The following is a 15,500-nucleotide window of genomic DNA, read 5'->3' on the forward strand; positions in this document are numbered from 1 at the left end:
TCATGTTGCGGGTTAGAATTCGCCAAATAATGTAAAACGCAAAAAGAGTGCGTTCGCAAAATATTGATAGAAAAACACCAGCGACATTAACACAGCCTTAAGTACACTACTATTGAAAGTTAACCACTCCTCTGTTTTAGTAGTTACAAAAATGCACGAGCATCGTGTGCATTCCACCAGACTGTGCAAAAGGTTTATAATTAAATCGCACTGTCATTAGGTTTGCATAGTGTAAGAGTGAAAAACCACGTAAAACTTTGCAGCAAAGCAGGGAGATGCACACCGGTCGTCGCTCGCCCCCCTTGTAAGGTCAGCCATTCCTATTCTGTTTGTATGTGTAAGTATATTAAGTACAGACTGCACCTGGTCGATCCCTGTGTTCAATCCCATACATGCCCCCCCCCCCACCCCACTTATACATGGAAATGAGATATGCTTCAGGCTGGTCTCTTCTTGTGCTTGGCGTTGTGGACGTTCTGCAGATGTGATATGAAGTTCTACTTCTCTTTAATTCTAAGTGGACTCAAAACGACTCAAAGCGACTCAAAACCAACTGGTGAGCGTATTTAATGTAACATCAGGTGGGGATAGTTCAACCTCCAGTGCAAAGTGCAGCAATAGATCATATTCCTGTTCATCTCGAAGAGATTAAAAATGTTTCTAATGTTGAGTTTTTTTTTGTGTTAAGGGTGGGAAAATAATTATTTACATGCCGACATTAACGGCTTATCGCTGAAGTACACAGTAAAATCAAATACAAAGGAAAGCACAAGATATTCAGAAACCAAATACATTTTGAAAACACAATTTTCAATACAGTTACTTTACTTGCAAGTCAAGGGTGTTGATGCGGCTCAGCTTTGCAACTGCATTGACGAATGCTCATAGATCCAGTGACTAAATACAGAAAATAATCCTGATGCGTGACGACTCAACCCTTTTGCCTCCAGGCTTACAGCACCAAGAGCATTCCTGATGGAACTTATTGTAAATTATTACAGTACTGCACATAGACAAAATAGATTTTTCAATTAACATTGTGCAGAGAGAAAAAAGGAAATGTTAAAATAGATCTTTTATGCAATCTCAAGGAGCAGGAGGATAACTATCGAGTGAAAGTACAGTGGCAATGCGTTTTGGCTCAACACTAATGGATCTGTTTATTCAGGCTTTTACAAAATAACCTGGCAGCCTGAAAACAGTAATGATTTTGATTTCATCCTTCTCCTTGAATTAATTTTAATTCCAATGGGCTGAAAGGAAGCGTTCCTGGTATTAACAGTAATAGCCCTCCTCGTAAACTCTGCAAGTTCCTCAAGCAAGAATCCTCAAAATAAGTTTTTCCTGAACCATTATTTATAAAGCCTCATCGTTATAATAAAATAGACTTTTTTTTTTGTGAAAGTGCAATCTTACAGCTATCCTGACTCGCAAGGTTTTTAAAGTTATTCACCACCTTCCATTCTCCTAAACTGAAAGTACTGTCAAAAATGTTACTCTTATTTACAATTTCATTTATGCTACTGTTACCTGCAAGACTGATCAAACCATTCAAGGATCCACTGAGAGATATCAGGTGTCTATATATTTATATGAGTAAAAGTATTTACACATTAACATACAGTATCTAAAATACAACCTCTATGGGTAATTCAGAATATGGCCCGTTTCCTCTTTTACCGGTACTTTGAATCCTTTGGATATTGGTTTGCACTATGACTCGAAACCAAACGAGAATATTAAGAACAAATTCATTCATATTGAGACGGGAATGTTTAGCTGAATATTAATAAGGCAGGACATATATTTGGGCAGGAAAGTTTAAAATGTCTATTTGGCTTCATCATGAAAGATCAAAATAAGCTTTTTAAATAAAGTACACATACAGAGACTGGCTACGCTTGGTTTGCTTTCTTCTGCCCATGTATTGCATCTTTGTTAGTTATAAATGAGCTGAAAGCTGCATGTAAATCTATTTCAAGTTATTGATTGACGAGGATATGAGTAGCGTTTTGGATTCTGTCTGGACAAACAAGACACATTTCTTTATGAGGTTAGTGTTGGGTAGGTACAGAATATGATGGATTTACATATATTTATGTAGAACTAATTTAAAAGCGGCTTTATATGTGTCTTTTTATCATCTCCATAGAAAAAGTGCCCTCTTTGCCACACGCAATGCATGTTTCTTCAAAACACAGTGAGCAGCTCCAGACATAACAGGCCCAATCGAAGACATGAGGTGGACAAGATATGCTGGTGACACACAGCTGGGGGGGGGGGGGGGGGGGACATCGATTCCTTTCCTTTCCACCTTTTTGCGTTCAACTGCAGGCTGAAAAGGCCCAGACTGCCACGACCCCTCACATGTTGTAGGCGACATAAATGGGGTCCAGCTGATCGGCGAGGAAAGAGTCGCGAAGGTGCATGCGTTGCTTTTCTCCCCTGGAGTTAATGGGTATAATTCCAGGGTCCACGATAACCACCACCCCCACAATGAGGTGGTGCTCCTCCAGGACCACGTTGGTTATCAGAGGCACCAGGTCCAGCGCGTCTTGCTCTGAACCACACAGCTCTGATACCACCACCAGCAGATTGGTCCATGTAAACACAGCACTGTGAGGGATGGGAACAGTGACTTAAAGTCTGCTCTCTCAGCTGCAAACAGTGAAACTGGTATTACTATAGCCAGGTCCTTCTCACCTCTCGGCAATACTACGGTGAGCACGGGACACGGAGGTTTCGATGTCGGCTGGGTGGTAGCGCAGCCCTCTCAGCTCCAAGGTCTCGTCCAGCGAGCCCACCACAAAGAGAGCATCGTGTCGATCTGAGCACCAAAACGCAGGACACACAAAGTGCAGCGTTAATTACTGCGCTGACTTCAGCTCCGCGTTTTCACCATCATAAGCCGAACTCCATTCATCCGGACGCCTCGCTCTGCTCACCCCCGCTGGCGTCCAGCAGCTCGGTCCTCTTCACGAAGCCCAAGTATCCCGTCCTGGCCCATAAGGTCAGCGGGTCGCCAAAGCTGAGCTTGGTGTTGAAGTGGTTAGCCTGGAGACTCTCCTCTCCGTAGATGGTATAGTAGCCGCTGGCACTGTGAGGACTGTTCACCCAGATCTAAGGGGGGGGGGCAGACACACGCTTTACCTCCACGATCATGATGATGAATCTGTTTACGGCTTCCTCGCACCTCTCCGAGATGAGAATCGCCCAGCGGACCTCTGGTCTCTGGATTTACGATGATCACCCGGACGCCCGGTAATATCTGCAGATGAAGCGACGAGCAGGCAAAGTGGCACCGCTTTGTCTTCATGGCTGTTTGACGGAATAATACCGGCAGCACCTTACCTTGCCAGACTCCATCAGAGGAAGACTCTGCGGCGCTCCTCTCTCCACCAGCCTTACTCTTAGAAGCCACACAGAAGCATGCGTCTATAATCAATCACCGTTTTAGAGACATCAGCCTAAACAACATCCATCCGCTCTCTACTATCTGATGTTTGTAGCTCACGGTTCATTTATAGACTTGAGTGAAGCTTTTGCAGATCTACATCGAAACAAAATCCTATTAAAAGGAGACTAAACAGTTTAAACAACAGGCCTGACATAAACCACCTTTATTTAAAAAAAATAAAACCTCCATTTAAGACACTTTTTAAAATAATTATAAACAGTCCGCAGTTGAACTGATCGGCGTTTTGCTACCTGTCGTGGCGGAGAGACTTCATGTCCACATAAACCGTGCAGGGATCAGGGCCAGTGGTTCCCTGCAACAAGAAGAACGTGCACAAAGCGATGCAGGTGTGCGACCACGTGAAGCCTGGTAGGGTCGGGGTGTGTACCTGCAGACAGATGGCCAGGTTGACCCTGGAGCCGAAAGCAGTGCTGACGGCTCGGGACGACAGTCCGACGTCCTTAAAAAGCTTGGAGAAGGAGTGCGAGAGGGAGAGGCGAGGGCGTTCCTCCGCTATCACCACGCAGCTCCGCACGCACGATAGGTTGACTCCTCGGGCCTGTTGCGTGAGTAAGAGTAAAACATGGGCGTGTTCTCAGGGGACGCGCTTCAAAACCTTCAGTATATTGATTTGTACTGCAGCGCCTGGTTCTCCCGGTTCTCGTTCTGTGCAGGCGCCCCTCACCTTGAGCAAGTCGGTCTGCGTCCCCAGGCCTTTCGTGCAGAGCTCCATCACGGAGTAGGAGCAGAAGGTGTCTCTGACGCGGTACTGACTGAGCGTGCTCAGCCACAGGGACAAGCAGCTCTCCAGCTCAAACGGGGGGATCAGGATGGACTGGTGACCCGAGTAAACGCTGGGAAGAGGGACGTGAAGCTCAGTCCGAGGATGAAGGGCTGTGGTGCTCGTTTGCGTTGTCGCTGATGTTTTACCGTACCTTGCGAGGCACCACAACACAAAGCCCAGGCCGCAGTACGGATCCAGGCAGATGGCGATTTGACGTGACGAGTACAGTTCACACTGCAGCTTTACGGAGCGGCAGAGCGCGCTGACTGCTGCGTGAGAGATCTGCAGCAAAGGGGAGCCATTGTGAACTCAAAGGAAGCCTATCAAATGTCCACCCTCCTTTAGAGCTGCTTTACGCTCACGTGGGAAATGTCTGGATTAGATTACCAGCAGGAAAACTTCAGGACGTTCACTGGGGGGTATTTGGCGTTTTGTCACGGCAGGCGGCTTCAAGTTGAAGCTGAGAATGTGATCAATAAGAAAACGCCGCTTCATTTAATAACGGATCCATATCTCACCTTAATCCCCGTCAGCATGCCCGTGGTGGAAACACTGAAGTCCAGATAAGCTATCATCTCTGCTGTGGGCGGTTTGTAGATCTGTGGGGGGCGACGGCGAGGAAGGTCATCTGCAACGATTTACAGAGGGGGGGGGGGGTAAATATCGAATTATACTGAATGATGATGGCTATGAGTGACAAAGAGTCTGAACGTCTTTCTTTATCTCGCCTGTGTCAATAATTGTCGGCCATGTTTTCGTGTTGACGGAGGCGGCAGCCTCTTTGGAGCGCAGCGTCCTCATGAGCTGCTGAGTGGTTAGAATGCAGGCCGCTTTACTGACCTGGAACCGGAGCGCACACACACGAGCACACACACACACACACGATCTATAGTCATATAGCTCAACGGACGTTGGGCTTTTGAAGCAGGTACCGATAGTGATTTGTGTTCGTGGTCATTAAAGGCGGCTCAAAGTCGACATGTCGATACAGGCTAGAACTAAATTAGGATTAGATGAATATAAACGCGTCTAAACGCTCGAGGCGAGCAATAACGATGGAGCACACATACTTACATCAATAATCATGCGGACGGTGGGCAGTGTGGCTGCAAGGTTCTGGGGGTGCGGAGGCCTGACATTTACCGGGACGCAACCGGCATAGAGACAGCCATAAAAGGCGGCGATCAAATCAATGCCTGCGAGACGTTTGGGGGACAAGAGCAACTTAAATGAAGAGAGAAGAACGATCCGCATAATGATCATCGTTGGGGGGGGGGGGGTGGCTTTAATACGTAGATGCAGACAGGAGACACCGGAGGCCCGACCCACCAGGAGAATAGAGCAGCACGACGTTCTCCCCGGTGTTGATGCTGCCCTTTTCCGTCAGCGCTGCAGCTATCTTCTCGGCCCGCTTGTGAAGCTGCACGCAGGTCGCTGTGCTTACGGCCACGCCCTGGTGCACAGGAAACAGTGCACGGTGATGATCTGCCCCTCAGTCAGGATTCCTCAGCGAGAGCAGTCTGGTACCTTGGCATTAAGGAGAACGAAGAGGACGTGGTCTGGGTCCGTCTGCGCCCTCCAGTGTAAAGCTTCCGTCAAATACTGATGCTGCAATAGAGAAGACAAGCCGATGAGACGTGCGCCGGTCATTTCTACACACACACACACACACACGCACACACACGCACGTAGGGCGGACACGAGGCGAGTTTTACAGTTTGACTTTCACAAAAGTCAAACAACATAAAATGTTGTCGACTCCCTCAAATAATTTTTCTGGTGTAACTTTGACATTTTGGCATAAACACACACAATAAAAACCACAATGCAACACATTTTTCAGACGCCCCGAGTAGACAGATGAGCGGAGAAGATGGGCCGAGTGGGCCACGATTCTTACCATCACAGTGGGCCACATACAGAGCTACATCCACAGGGAGGCGAGGGCAGAAAGAGAAATGTTTTCACGTCAGTAGCACGGCGGCGCGGCCACCGTTCACAAAGGTTACTCTTCTAATCAGGATTTATTGATATGATGGCAAAAAGTTACCCTCAGCTGATCAGAATACATTTGGGGAAATATGAATATGTGCAATGTTCTGCTGTTCTGTAGCAAAGTTCCCGTTTTTGTTAACTTTTATTTAACCATGACGATGGATTTTATTTAAACACTCTTGAGCAGAAGCTCCTGCTGCGTTATCCACGTGTCCTGACATTAAAAAGCACGTAGAGGCCGCAAAAATCCACGCCACACACCCAGAATGTTCCTTTTTTGACAGTTCTGTTCTTGTCAGTGTAATTTAATTCGACCAACTGTAAGTTCTGACTGTGAGAAACTCACTGTTCTTACAGATAAACAGCTTCAAAGTGAATTATATTTGTGGAGCTCAAACGTTTGTGTCCGTATCCAGTTGTATTAGGACGAGGTACAACACTTGAATATTACATTTTAAAGTATTCCACATTAGATTCCTTTTTCATGATATAGAGAATTACATTTCGATGTCGTTTTTATTCAGTAATCGTTCATTTATCCGACCGGACGCTGCGAGCATCGGGCTCCTGCTGTTTCCAATGGAGGTGCATGTCAGGTGAGTTATAACAGTGGTTATAATACCTTCCTGACAAGATCCTGGTCGTCTATCATGCCAAGGTCTCTGCCTGCAGCCTGGGCAATCCTTTTCCCTGCCACCAGGTTACCCACCATCACAGACGCTGGACCTACACCCACTGCACACAGAAGAGAATGTGAGCAAGGGAGGAGCGGAAGAAAAGCACGCTTAGTTGAAACACAGCATCCGTTAGGAAGCTAAAGGCTACGAGTGTCGACCTGACTGGACGGTAGGAATACCAGACAGCACTTTCATTACCGGGCTGCTTCTGGCGGGGCTTGGGCAAGTTTGTGACACACGTATGGGGACACATCAGGATGTTGCAGGGGTGCAGGTTGCCGTCTAAGAAGAACTGCTTTGCGTCAGAGATGTGGATTCCACCCAGGGGTGTTTTCGGTAAGGTGTTGGCTGGAACCAGAGCCAGACAGTAGAGGCCCACCTGATGGATGCTGTCAATGGCCTGCAGAGGAAACCAAGCGTTGAGACGCAGAGAGGAATTCAGTTCACATATAATGCGTGAACTTTTTGGTACACGCTTCGTGTTTACCTGAAGGACCCGGCTCATCCACTGGAAGCTGTCCTCCTCACTGGCGTCTGGCCTTTGCTCTGCCACAATCACAACCCTCTCGTCATAGAAAACCGTGACTGAAAACACAGCAATCCTGAAACATCCAAACAGACACGCGGGCAGATGTATCAAAGGATTATTCAGGGGTTACCGGAGGTCAAATGTTTTATCACAATTCATTCAATGCACCCTCATCAAAGTTTTTCAGCCTGCAGTGCTTACGTTGTACCACCAGGTGTCAGTCGTGACATACCGGTATTAGTCGTCAGCCATAGACACAAATCTTTCTATAAATGGTGGTCGTCTCACCTTCCACGGTACACGGTCTTCACTGGCTCCACGGCGAGAGCGGTGGCCACCAGGTCATCAGCATTGTGTCTCCGCCCACTCACCATCAGCAGACCCTCGATCTTCCCCACCACAAAGATCAGACTGCCCTACGCAGGGGGGGGGGGGGGGCACAGAGGTCATTAAGCCTGTTCAGGCGGGAGGATGGTTTCCAGGTGAGCTCAGGTGTGGAACAGCGATGAAACAGTCCGACTTACTGGGCCAACAAATCCCAAGAGTCCTGACCGCACGAAGGGAATCTCACCAATGGGGACGCCATTAGAATTAACCGGTATCACCTGAACACAACAAACACATGATAAAGCACAAAGAGGGGGGGGGGGGGGGGGGGGGCGTCGGCTTGACGCTGCTTACCTACCTCAAAAGTGTTTTTGGTGAGCCCAGGCAGGCCGTAGTACATGTTGCCTCCAGCTCGGGAGTTCACTATTATCTCTCCGATCTCATCGGTCTTACACAGCTGGGGAGGCCCGTCGGGCCGGACGATGCACATCAGCGCTGGAGACACACAAAGGTAACGGTATATAAAACCAATGCTTTATTATTATTATCATATTATTACAAATGGATTCTTTAGTTGAAGTAAAAAATATTTAGGACAAATAGACTGCGTCTTCCGTACGCTATATATAATTTAATCAGGTTTGAGAACAATCCTTCTGGCGTTGCGACAATCAAAATGTTCATGGCTGTTTAATTTTGATGTGTGTCAGGTACTTAAACACGTGATGACAGACAGGTACTCACATTATTCATTTTCCTTGATTGTTCATTTTCCAATATGGCTATAATTAATGTAAAAGTTAGATAATGCTCTTATTAATTATATATAAATATACACACAAAAGTCTGAAAATCTGCAGCAACAAAAAAGAAAAGAAAGTTCCAAATATTTGTTTTTTTCAGTCCCTGGTAATCTATTATGATATATATATATATATATTATTAATATAAGAATAATTTAATGTTCCATTTTTTAGTTATAATATAATCCGTGCATTTGAGAGAATTGTATTAGAATTGCTTTCGGTTTTGGGTTTTTCTGTCTCCTTTCAAATAACATTTCCATAACATTCCTGCTTGAGAATTATCATTATAGTTCTAGAATATATTGTAGGTCATGAAAGCCCCCCCCCCCCCCCCCTTCTACAACGTTTCAGTGCTTCTTCATGTAGTTTTCCTTCCGCCCGCACCTCCAGGCATGACGTGTCCCACATCTTGCACAGTCAGGGCAGAGTTCTTGTCCTCAGTGTTGACCCTGATGACACCGTGGCTTAGGCCGCCCATGGAAAGAATAGCCCGGGCGGGGAGGGGTGTGCCGGGGACCCCCGGTCTGCACAGCAGAGAGTTTGATTAAACATTTCCAACCATCCCATCTGTTCCAACTGTCGTCCATCTGCTCATCCGTCCAACACGAGACGCATTATGTCTTCGTCCACCCTACTTTGGGGGAGTTGTTGCCTTATATGCTTGACTTTTTTTTTTTTTTTTTAAATCATCTAATAGAATACTTAAAAAGGACGCCGTTTCCAGGACACACCTGCGTATAGCTACTGTCATGGCCTCAGGGGAGGTGGCACAAGGACAGATCACCTCAGGCTTCAGCCCGTGGGACTGAAACACATTGAGGAAGGCATCGCAGGAAGACACCGACCCTGCACGGCAAATGGTTCAACACGTTATGTCTAATTTGTGTCATTTAACAAAAGAAAGTTTCAAAAAGCTGGAGGCCTCACAGGGGTTCGCGCCGTCAGCCACGATCAGCATCCGTAACGAAGCCAGGCTGGTGTCCCTCTGTTCCCGATGAGCCATCATGGCCCAATGGAGATCCCGGCACTTCACCAAAGCCAGACGAGCTGCACGGGACAGAGCGTTTGGTTTTTTCCTAATATTGCATCTCTCAAGCGGCGTGATTTACCTTTGTGTATGTGGACCCTCTGGACCCAGGAGAGAGGACACGCCTTCATCACGGCATAAGGAACGCTGATCGTGTGAATCCTGTTCATCACAGCCTGGACACAAACGAGACCCGATGAAGCAGCGCATTGATTATAGTAATCCTTAGCGCATTGATTATAGTAATCCTTTTATCCCAGCCGGACCCTGAAGCTCCGATTGTCTCCTCGTTTCTCACGTGCAGCGCGTCACACTTTCTCTCGATCCTTCTCGCGCTGAAACACAGACACGTCCGAGCTCACCTGCGCTGAGGCTTACCGTGAGGACTCCGTGCCAAAGCCCCATATCCTTCTTAAAGTCCAGGACATTCACTAAGGTTTCCCCTAAAAGTCAACAAAGTCGTCACTTCAGACTCATAACAACGCTATCGATGGCGAAAGCTCGAGGCGATGAAGACGCGGGTCTTCCCTCACCTTCGCAGTAGTTGCAGGCTTGGGTCAGTGCTTGGCAGTGCGTCAACATGGCGACCTTAGACACAGCCACGCCCACCACGGTGCCCTCTTTGCTCGCCTTGTACTGAACAAGGGGGGAAAGCACAAGAACGCTCGTCACCTCGTGAGACGGCGATCAGCTTTCCTCCCAAACGGAACGCCGTTTCCAGACGGAACCTCCGGGGCTCCTTTACCTCGATATATGCGGGCGCGGTGTTGGCCGTGGGGACGTGAGGCTGCCAGTCCTTGGAAGGCTTGGTCAGGTATTTTGAGTCGGTCACAACCCACTTTAGTCGAGGCCAGCCTACCAGAGAGACGCACCAGTTAAAGTAAAGAGTCAGAAATCAGTCTGAAGCGGAGGTGAGATGAAACCATCGCTAGTAATACTTCATAAACCCATCTAGTAATACTTCATAAACAGGGTAATTCAAGACCCTTTAAATAATGACCTTTAAAATTCATAATCTCTCCCGTGGGCGTCTTGGGTAAACCCTTTAGACAGATCTCACTGGTCAGAGCGAGGCCGACGCCGCAGCTCCCCAGCAGAAACCCCACCTGACTGATCCCTGCATCCTGAAACACACAAATAAATTCAGGATGGCTGAACAACAACAACGACAACAACAACAACAACGACAACGACAAATCCTCGGAGGGTTTCCCGACCTTACGCGACAGTGGGACTTCAATAGGTACGGGGATCACTTCAGCCAGGAGGCAGCCATGGAAGGCCACCCAGAACATCCCCGGGTCACTGTTGGGGTACACCAGCGCCACCTACAGGGACATTAGGGTCAATATTTAGGAGCACATTATAGTTGTTGATATGATGATGCGTTTATGGCTGTACGATGCATGTCGTCAGCATGCTAACGTAACAGGCTTACCCGATCTCCAGGTTTAAGGATTTGTTCATTCTTGGCGCCAAGCTTGTTCAAGAGCGTGTACGCCAGCTTCACACTGCGACTCCACAGTTTCCCTGACAAACAGCAGGTGGAGCAGCGAGGAAGGAGTTAAATGTCCACATCACAAAGTGTGCGCGCACACACACACACACACACACACACACGTGCGCCCGTCTACGAACATGAATCTCTGTCTCTCTGCACGCTAACAGGCTGGCGCCTCACCGTAAGTCAGCGTGTACAGCGGTTTGCCCGTGATGTCAAGCGCAGTCAGGGCGGGGCTCTTCCCCTGAGTGGCCCCCCAACGAGCCAATGCTGCCTGCAGGGCCGGGGGCCAGTTACTGACCACGCCCAAGGGCTCCCCTTTAACGGGAATGATCTGCCGACCTTCTGGCTTCGGCGTGTTGGGGTCCAGCCGGGGCACTGCAAGAGAAAATCACAACGTCACAAATCATCGCCGACCGAAATCCACGTTCGGTTTGAGCCGAGTATTTAGAAAGACGTTTAGAAACGTGTGTGAGGCGTAAAACGATCGATGGCTCTGAGTGAGGTAGAAGAACTATACTTTCTCTATCAGTACAGATTTACTGATCGATTATTGGCTAAGAATAAGATTTGCGTTGTGAAACATGCCGAAAGATTATCAGCTTAACTTAACTCAATAAAAAGCCTTTATGTTATAGCAGAGAGTCGAGATTATGCTAACGATAATGTATTATTAATAATAATTATTATTATTAGTAACTAATAAATGATGACAAAATGTACGACAATCACAGAAAACGACTGAAAACACGTAGAACTTTTCATCTTTGTGATTTTTGATGTTGTTTTAGCTCCATTTAGGGTAAACCCAAATGTTGCATGAAGCGACATACCTTCTACTATCTCCTCCGAGTCGTCGGTGAAGAACTCACTGAGGGGGGGTCTCTTCGGCCTCTTCAGGGTGTTGAGCAGCTGCTGGATCTTTGTGGACACCCTGCTGCTCACCGGAACTCCTGCAGACAGCGAGACGTTGGCGAGGGGCGGGCGAGGGGCGGGCGAGGGGCGGGCGAGGGGCGGGAATTATCTTATAGAACTGAGAAGCAGCACACGTAGGTGGCAACGGCACGAGGAAAACAAAATGAGATCAAAGGTCAAGGCTGCTTGTTGGGGTTGTGGGGGGGGGTCACATGTGAGGATTCCGTTTGTGTGTGGGATGCATTTATCTCTAGAAACATTTCATACAAACAGGAAGGATAGTTCAGGTAAAAACAGAAGGCCTCAGACAATAAAGGAGTTTCCTTACTCGGAATATTACCTCTTCCTATAAGCCAGACAAATAAAAATGCGTCGGGGTGGAGAAAGATCAAGAAAGAAAATTCAGATTCATTTTATTTCACATTATTTAGAGAAGAATTTGAATTATGATGGAACCAATCAGAGACTCCCTTAAAATGATAAACGCGTTTTAAAGAAGCGTTCTGACCGTCTGCGGTCTCCATCATGCTGGAGCGGCTCTGCCCACGACTCATTCCTTTCACCACAGCTTTGGATGGCAGGTCCACCCGTGGTCCTCTGGAGGGGGGAGCCACAGCTGTCACATCTGGAGGGGGGGTGCTGTTCTGTGAGGGGGCTGCAGGACCAGAAAGGAAGGGCAGTAAATGCATTACCATATTATGATGGGGATATAATGAGGATAGAGTACAGTGAGGTTTAGTAATACATCTGTACAATACTGTCCACAACTCAAATATCTACAGGTTAAATTTAACCCCCCCAAATGTTTTAGGCACCGTATCTAACAAATGGAAACATCAGACGAATAACACAGGATATTTTACACGTCATAAATCAGCGCAGCGTCTCACCGGTGCGGCTCTGAGCGGGCATGTTGGCGCCCGCTGCCGCGTGAGGCTGGTACTGCGGCTGGTACTGCGGCTGGTACTGCGGCTGGTACTGCGGCTGGTACTGCGGCTGGTACTGCGGTTTGTACTGAGCCTGAGGCTTGGCCTCTCCGTGGGACAGGGTGGAGGAGGCTGAGGAAGACGTTGAGGAACCTTGGACCGTACGGTTGATCCAAGCGTCTGGGCTCTGGAGGTTTGGATTGGCAGGCGGTGGAGGGGCGACCACAGACGGTTGCCTGGTTACGGGCGTCTCATCGTCAGAGCCCGAGGAGGAGTCTGAGCGAGACAGACCAAAGTGAGACTTACTGTCCGTTAGCGGACCCCCCCAGTCGACCTGCTGGGCCTACCTGGTGGCGTGCGGGCTTCGATGGGAGACTGCACATAAGTGGAGCGTCGCTTGGTGGGCATAGGCAGCGCCATCTTCTCCTCTTTATGCTTCGCCAGGGCGGCTTGTACGGCCTCAGTATGGATATCTGCGTAAAACGAGAACAGTTAGGGAGTCGCCGGGCGATTGAACGCTCGAACGTTGTCATCTCAAAGGCCCAACCCACTGGAGAATCAGACATCCTAACTCAGGGGAAACAAATGATCCGCCGCGGGAAGCTTGATTACATAAGCTGCACTCTGATGAGCAATTAGCTCGGGGCTGAATCAGAGGTGCGTCAGAAGCCGAGCCCACACGCGTGTCTGAGAGGACGAGGGCGTCCTCTCGGGGGGGGGGGGGGGCGCTCTCCTCTCAGCCGTTTGTTTGGTCATACGAGCAGCAACTCACCTCTGTGTGCAATTTAAACTGTACGTAAAATAAACATGTACAAATATTCACACGCATGGCAGTTGTACTCGATCCGGTAGGAAATGCCGCGAGGCTCTCGGTCGCCTTCGATGGAGAATGACGGGCGGTCGTGGTTCAGGAGACGGTTCTCTATGAATTCAGCGCTTCTGACATGATCGGACCAAAAATCTCATTTTACATCTCATCACTGAGTAAACTATCGATTGTATTTGGAGATTAGTCGGCTTGGTACGCAGCATGCCGGAGTGTGAGAGCGTTTCGTCTGAGAGGCACGGCTTCCTGAAAGGTCAAGATGGAAGGGATAAATAAGAAATGAGTCCGGGCTGGTTGGGACGGGGAATATTTAGCTGGCAGAACCTCGGCCGAGTTCTAATCCGTCCCTCTTCTACCTCGACACGCTGCTCGGATCCTTCGTCCTAAAACGTGTTGCGTTATTCCTTCCAGATCAACTCCATAGCCGGGCAATGACATCACTCTGCTTTCACAGTGTGTGTGTGTGTGTGTGGTGGGGGGCGCACAATGAGGGGCTCCCTTCACACACACACACACACGCTGAGTATGTTTTATCACGTTAACCTGATCTGTAGCGGTCGTCCCTGGTTCCTCCACTGCGATGTGACTTGCGGGACCGACGCTCTCGGTACCGGGAGGAGTTGGAGGTGGGAGGGGCGTGGCTGGAGGAGGAACTGGGGGCCGGAGGCTGTGCATCATTCTGATGGGGCAGCTCCACTGTGAAGAAAAAATAAAAACATTCAAACACATTCAGAAAGTCTTGAGATTTTTATTTTTATTTTGGGTTAATGGAAATTTTGTCAGGAGGATTGAGAATAGTGTATTTGATTTATTACGTAGACAAACTCCCACAGCCTGATATGAAACGGAGCAGGAGTGATGTGCACTAGACCCCCCCCCCCCCCCCCCCCCATTGGTCTGGTTCGCAAACACACATAGGATAAGCAGAACGAATGATTACATGCCAGAGATTCATTCTATCCATCACCTGTCAAAAAGAGAGATCCGTTACGACAGAATGGCTGCATGAAGTTATCGACAACAGTAAAGTAATATCTTAATTTAAATGCAGTACGTCTAAAGTCTATAACCATTAACTTGCTGTTTGGAGATGGTAACTATAAACTGCATGGACTAATGTCCTGACCTTTTCAGACCAAACCCATACGTGCGTACCAAATAAAAGTTTATTTATTTACGTTATAAGATATTTAAAGACTATATGTTAAACATCAAATCTGACATCCTTTAAGTATAAATCCATTCATCTTCTTGTAGATGAAACAACCTTTATCCGCCTCGTGGCTCCCGGGTGTTGCTCGAGTCTATCGCCGCTGGCAGGTGCGAGAGGCGGGGCCAAACGGGGACGCGTTAGACCTGCTTATTCACTCTTGCTACATGCTGCAGTAACCTGTTATTAGAAGAAGACGCTGTTCTGTCCAGGAGGTGCTGCTCACCTGGGCTATGGATGACGTACGGAGCCAGGAGTTTGGTCCTTTTTTTCTCGTAGCCCTTCTGCGTAATGTCACCTGAGAAGGATCGGAGAAAAGGATTCAGTTCATTCATCTTACAAACCTCACGTTAGCGGATACCGGTATTTATTTATAGGTTTGTTTTGGCATGACACGGCAGATATTTTTAATTTGTATGTTCTTGACGAGCTATCATTAAAAGCGAAATAGGCTCAATGAAAGCAATTGACTCTTTGTAGTTTGACATAAACACTCAATGGCCACCTAAGCTTTAAGCAT

General features: G+C 47.9%; 1 protein-coding gene across 1 annotated transcript; it reads right to left on the bottom strand.

Moving 5' to 3' along the window:
• Positions 1 to 2,363: 2,363 nt before the first annotated feature.
• Positions 2,364 to 15,278, bottom strand: LOC137915925 (disco-interacting protein 2 homolog B-A-like; the record flags this gene model as incomplete). The annotated part of the gene is made up of 39 exons (XM_068759047.1): positions 2,364 to 2,616; positions 2,704 to 2,827; positions 2,946 to 3,120; positions 3,194 to 3,268; positions 3,352 to 3,409; positions 3,709 to 3,770; positions 3,846 to 4,016; positions 4,143 to 4,311; positions 4,393 to 4,523; positions 4,760 to 4,869; positions 4,970 to 5,081; positions 5,316 to 5,437; positions 5,571 to 5,694; positions 5,769 to 5,849; positions 6,142 to 6,165; positions 6,859 to 6,971; positions 7,112 to 7,313; positions 7,401 to 7,515; positions 7,731 to 7,858; positions 7,967 to 8,047; positions 8,128 to 8,264; positions 8,960 to 9,099; positions 9,307 to 9,421; positions 9,503 to 9,622; positions 9,685 to 9,778; positions 9,981 to 10,045; positions 10,136 to 10,238; positions 10,348 to 10,457; positions 10,603 to 10,726; positions 10,820 to 10,930; positions 11,041 to 11,132; positions 11,284 to 11,481; positions 11,937 to 12,056; positions 12,347 to 12,364; positions 12,527 to 12,673; positions 12,909 to 13,220; positions 13,292 to 13,417; positions 14,314 to 14,466; positions 15,207 to 15,278. Coding segments are annotated over 39 exons (4,787 nt in total), but the record flags the coding sequence as incomplete, so codon positions are not given.
• Positions 15,279 to 15,500: the final 222 nt, after the last annotated feature.

This window comes from Brachionichthys hirsutus, unplaced genomic scaffold, assembly GCF_040956055.1.
Source record: "Brachionichthys hirsutus isolate HB-005 unplaced genomic scaffold, CSIRO-AGI_Bhir_v1 contig_1439, whole genome shotgun sequence".
In the NCBI taxonomy this organism is placed as follows: Eukaryota; Metazoa; Chordata; class Actinopteri; order Lophiiformes; family Brachionichthyidae; genus Brachionichthys; species Brachionichthys hirsutus.